Source organism: Nannospalax galili, unplaced genomic scaffold, assembly GCF_000622305.1.
Source record: "Nannospalax galili isolate Female #2095 unplaced genomic scaffold, S.galili_v1.0 scaffold156, whole genome shotgun sequence".
NCBI lineage: Eukaryota > Metazoa > Chordata > Mammalia > Rodentia > Spalacidae > Nannospalax > Nannospalax galili.
The window spans coordinates 42,836-48,447 of record NW_008337625.1 but is presented as its reverse complement, the minus strand read 5'-3'; the positions used below and the strand labels follow the sequence as shown (position 1 = coordinate 48,447).

Here is a 5,612-nt window from a genome sequence, read left to right as displayed (position 1 = left end):
AGGATCTCCTTGTAGCCCCAGCTGTCCTGGAACTCGCTATGTAGACCAGGCTGGCCTAGAACTCACAAAGATCTGCCTGCCTCTGCCTCCCAAGTGCCAGGATTAAATATTTTTTTAAATTTTTTTAAATTCTAAAACTATTTGAATTTTAGAAAAGTTGTAAGCACTACCATATTCAATATTTGTGAATTTTTAGTCTTTTTCTTTCTGATGCATCTGAGAGGAGGTCACATACATTAGCTCCTTTACACCTTAACACTTCAGTGTGTGTTTCCTAAGAACAAGAAGATCTCAGCCAGGTACAGTGACTCATACTTGGAATTCCAGCTCTGCAGAGGCTGAGGCAGGTAGATTGCCACATGTCTTAAGCCAGCCTGGGCTACATGAAGTGAGTTTTAGGCCATCTTGGACCATAGAGTAAGACCCTATCTCAAATAAAACAAATACAAAACGCGCGCGTGTGCGCGCGCACACACACACACACGCACGCACACACACCCTTGCATAATCATAGAACAGTTAGCAAATTTAGGAAATGCAACATCTGTTTCATCAGTTTTCTCCATAATCATCTTTAATGTCCAATCGTTTTTTTCATTGCTGGACTATCCAGCGCAAGGTTGCTGTGCTCCACTGTCCTATCTCTTTAGTGTGTTGCCATTGGAGCAATTCTTCAGGCTTCAATACATATCTTTTTTTTTTTTTTTTTTTGAGAGGAAATCTTCCTTTTTTTATGTGAAAAGAGCCATCTTTGAAAAACACAGGCCAGTTCTTTCATCAAACCTCTATGAGTTGGGGTTTGTCTGATGGATATTACCTTTTACCAAGGTTGAGACTATACATTTTTGGTTGGAATACTACTTGCATAAGGGGTGTATACTCACATTTGTCTTTCTTAATTATAGAAATTTTATATGATTGGTTGTTTTTGTGATGCTGAGGGCATTGCATGTGGTAGGCAAGACTTCCTAACACCAAAATGATCCTCAGCATAGAAACAGGGGGAAGAAGGAGGAGAATCTGGGAAAGAAATGACAGTGCCCAGTGTTTCCAGTGAGCAGACCCAAGTATTATTGGCTATGTCATTTGTCAAAAATAATTTGTCAGGGGCTGGAGAGATGGCTCAGCGGTTAAGAACACTGACTGTTCTTGCAGAAGACCCAGGTTCAAATCCCAGCACCCACATGGCAGCTAACAACTGTCCATAACTCCAGTTCCAGGGGATCTGACAGCCTCTTTTGTCCTCCGGCATTGCACGACACGGGTGCACTTAACCTACATGCAGGCAATATATGCATACACATAAAATAAAAATAATTTTTAAAAAAATTGGCACTATTTGTTAAAAAACATTTAAAATTGTGGAAACTCGGTAAATTTCATTTCTAAAAATCAGTCCAAACTCCAGACAGATACATGCTCATACATCTTTAGAATTGTCTGTAATATCAAGCAATTAGAAACCATGTATTCCCTATGCCAGAAGATGTTGAAGTATGAAATACCTGTTTAATTACATATAATGCTGCACTTAAAAATGAAGTTCAGGGGTTGGAGAGATGACTCAGCAAGTAAGAGCACTGGCTGTTCTTGCAGAAGACCCCGGTTTGAATCCCAGCACCCACATGGCAGCTAACAACTGTCTGTAACTCCAGTTCCAAGGGATCCGACATCCTGTTCTATCCTCTGCAGGCATTGCACAACATGGGTATACTTACTTGCATGCACTTACATGCAGGCAAACAATTCACACATACGCATACAATAAAAATAATAAGTAGAATATTTTTTTAAAAAATGGAGGTCAGAGGGCTTGATAGATGGCTTAGTGGTTAAGAGCACTTGCTGCTCCTGCAGAAGACCAGTGTTCAGTTCCTACATGGCAGCTCACAAAACCTGTAACTCCAGCTCCAGGGGACCCAATGCCCTCATTTGGTCTCTACAGGCCCTTTTTCAAAAAAAAAAAAAAAAAAAAAAAAAAAAAAAAAAATCTTTTATTGGTAATGCTATGGACAAAGTATCAGTAGCATAATGTATAATAAAAAACAATCCATTCAAAATTGAGTATGTTGTGACCTTAATTTTTATCACAGATAAAACATAAGAAAAAAACTAAAAAGAAATTTGCAAAAAATATGGTAGTGAGTATCTTTCAATCCATCCCCCACCCCCATTTAGTAAAGATCTGCTATTTGGGTGGTCAGGAAAAGGTGATATTAAACAAGGCACAGTGCACAGTGACAATGACAATGTGACCATAAACTTACTTAGACCAATTGCATGTATGGTTTTAGCTTCTGAAGCTGAAGGGGATGTGCCAGAGCTTTATCATCAAAGAAAAGGGGAAATAGCAAGATGCTGGATCAAGTACTGCTTGACTCTGATGCAGAATGCCCAGCTCGCCATGCAGGTAACGCAATAGAAATTCCTGTGCTTCCTTAAGTGAACCGGTTATAAGGAGCAACTTACAATGGGCTCTGGCTCATCAGACACTGTGTGTCTTGTTTGTATGTTTTCTTTGTGTCTGTGTGTGTGTGTGTGTGTGTGTGTGCACGCGCACGTGTGAGCATGTGAGTGTTAGGTGCACATGTATGTGTAGGTGTGGATGCATGTGTGTGTGCCTGCCTGTGGAAGCTAGAGGACAACCTCAGGTGGCCTTCCTTAGGAACCATCCACCTTGTATATCGAGATAAGAGTCTCTCACTGGGACCTGAAATTGTGATTAGGTTAGGCTGACCTGCCAGCAAGCCCCAGGGACCCACCTGTTTCTGCTTACCAGAACTAGGATTACAAGTGCTCACCACTGTGCCTGACATTGTTATGTGGGACCAGGAGAATAAATTTGGGTCTTCATGTCTGTGTAGCAAGCACTCCACCAACTGAAATATCTCCTTAGCCCTGTTTGTATTTTTTCTGTTTTTGACATAGTTCACTCCATAGTCTAAACTGGACTAGAACTCTCAGCCTCCAACATGCTGGGCTTACAGGTGGGTATCACCTGATAAGAACCATACAAAACACCACCTCTTCTGGCAAACTCTCAAAGCTAGACTGTAAGCTCTATGGGAGATGGACTTTGCCTCATATTTAGATTATTATATTATTGTCCCAAGAAACAGTGCTTTCTCAACAACACTGAATGAATAATTCTTTATCCTCTGCAGATAGTATCTCCTTCCTTTGAGGTCCATGGGACTTCTGCCTTTTCCTAAGTCATTTAAATTCTGTTTTATATTATCCCTATCAGTATTCTCAATTCGTTTTTTTTGTTTGTTTGTTTGTTGTTTTTTTTTTTTTGAGACAGGGTCTCCTTGTAGCCCCAGCCGGCCTGGAACTCGCTATGGAGACCAGGCTGGCCTCAGTCTCATAGAGATCTGCCTGCCTCTGTCGCCTGAGTCCTGAGACTAAAGGCATAGGCCACCAGGCCTGGCCCTTTATCTCGTTTTAGACAGTAGGCTGTGTGAAGGCAGGAAATAACTCTTACTGATCCTCATCTACTTCGCAGTGTTACCTTACACACTGACAAAACCTAAAGGGTAGACTTTTAAGAAATAGCTAAAGTAGTAGGTCAAGAATAGACACAGAGCCAGTCACAGTGGAGAGCAGGGGACCTTGAGAGCTCAGTACGGGGGTGAGTTCAACCCTTTATAGCTGCATGTTGATGGAAGTTTTCTCATTGCCTCTGTCAGTTTCCACACAAAACAGATGATAGTAATACATACTTACTACTGTTTTTACAAGCATTAAAGACCCCCAAATGTCTGAGACAGGGCCAGTGAGATGGCCCAGTGGGTAAAGATGCTTGCCACCAAATCTGACCTGAGTTGCATCCCTGCAACTCACATGATAGAAGGAAAGAACTGACTCCTACAAGTTGTTCTCCAACCTCACACATGCCATGGCAGATACAAATGCACACATGCAAAATTAACTAAATAAATCTTATAAAGAAAAAAAGACTGTGTTTGAGACATAAGTAAATATTAACTACATCATTATTATTAGTAATCTGCAGGGGATCCAGTTCTTAACCACTAAGAAGGAAAATTAAATAAATTACGTAGGTACAGTGTGGCCCAAATTCTCTCTGGGTCTCCTGCGCGATCAGACAAACCATATAATATATTTTATGTGTATTTATTAATTTACAAAGGAATGAGTACCCAGTGCCCTAGCCCCGCACCACACCTCAGAGCCCACCTTAGAACCTGCCTTATCAGACTGTGCCACGCCCATAATTCCGCTCATGCCTCTGGGGCCAGCATAGCCCCAGGTCCACAAAAGTCAGTCCATTCTGTCTTTCAGCTTCCCCACGGCTCACAGCTTCTGTTCCAAGATGGTTCCCAGCCACCACCCCTGTAGTCCACACTCCGAGGCAGGCCCTGCCCATTGGAGGAACTAGCAGTCAGGAGACATGCAGTATACTCAGTGTAGATACAAAGGGGAATTTCTTGTATCTGTTTGGTTTTTGTCTTTGTGTGCATTGAAATATAATAATTTGTATGTGGGGCTAGAGAGACGGCTCACCAGTTAAGATCACTGACTGCTCTTGCAGAGGACCCGGATTCGATTCCCAGCACCCACATGGCAGCTAATAACATCTATAACTCCAGTTCCAGGGCATCACATGACACGGGTGCACCTACATGCAGGCAATACACTCACACACGTAAAATAAAAATAATAAATAAAATTGTTTTTAAAAATGTGTGTGTGTGTTTGAGACAGTCTCACTATCTAGCTCTGGCTGACCTGGAACTCATTCTGTAGACCAGGCTGACCTTATGCCCAGAAGCATAAGTGTTGAAAAGAGATCATTTTGGAGAAAGTGAAGATAAGACATACTGGAGGCTGGAGGTGTATGTAGTTCAAGAGTGCTTGCTTAGCACGCAGGAAGCCATGTGTTCAGTTAAGCACTGCAAAAACCAGGTGAGGTGGTACACCCTGTAATCCCAGTGGAGGGAGGAAGGGAGAATCAGGAGCTCATGGCCATCCTCAACTCTGTAACAAGTTTGAGGCCAAACTGGTCTATATGAATCCTTGCCACAAAACAAAAGGCAAGGGACTGGATAGATGGTTAAGAGTGCTTCTTGCTCTTTAGGAGATCAGAATTCGGTTGTTAGCACCCATATCAGTGACTCAAAATGTCCTGTAACTCTAGCTTCAAGGGATACGACACCCTTTTCTGATCTCTCTGGGTACCTATACATGTGGCATACAGACACACATATGGCATTCAGATACACAGAAACAGGGTCTCACTGTGTAACACCTGGATAGCCTGGAACTCTGTAGACCAGATTGATCTTGAACTCACAGAAATCTGCCTGCCTCTTGCCTCCTGAGTGCTGAGATTAAAGGCATGCACTAGCATACTGAGCAAAAAAAAAAAAAGTCTTTTTTTGGTCTTTTTTAAGACAGGGTCTCTCTGTAGCCTTAGCTGGCCTAGATTCACTGTGGAGACTAGGCTGGCCTCAAACTCATAAAGGTCCACCTGCCTCTCCCAACTGCTGGGATTAAAGGCAAGTGCCACCACGCCCAGCAAAATTTTTTTCTTTTAATATTTTATTTGGTGGGTATGGTAACATAAGCCTTCGGGAAGCAGAGGCAGG

At 42.3% G+C, this 5,612-nt stretch overlaps 1 protein-coding gene across 1 annotated transcript in view; it reads left to right on the top strand.

Moving 5' to 3' along the window:
• Kif1bp (KIF1 binding protein) overlaps positions 1 to 5,612 on the top strand; it is a 26,208-nt gene that overhangs the window by 18,293 nt on the left and 2,303 nt on the right. Inside the window, exon 6 of the mRNA XM_008832639.2 lies at positions 2,295 to 2,410. Within this exon, the coding sequence (XP_008830861.1) occupies positions 2,295 to 2,410 (116 nt within the window). The remainder of the gene's footprint in view (positions 1 to 2,294; positions 2,411 to 5,612) is intronic.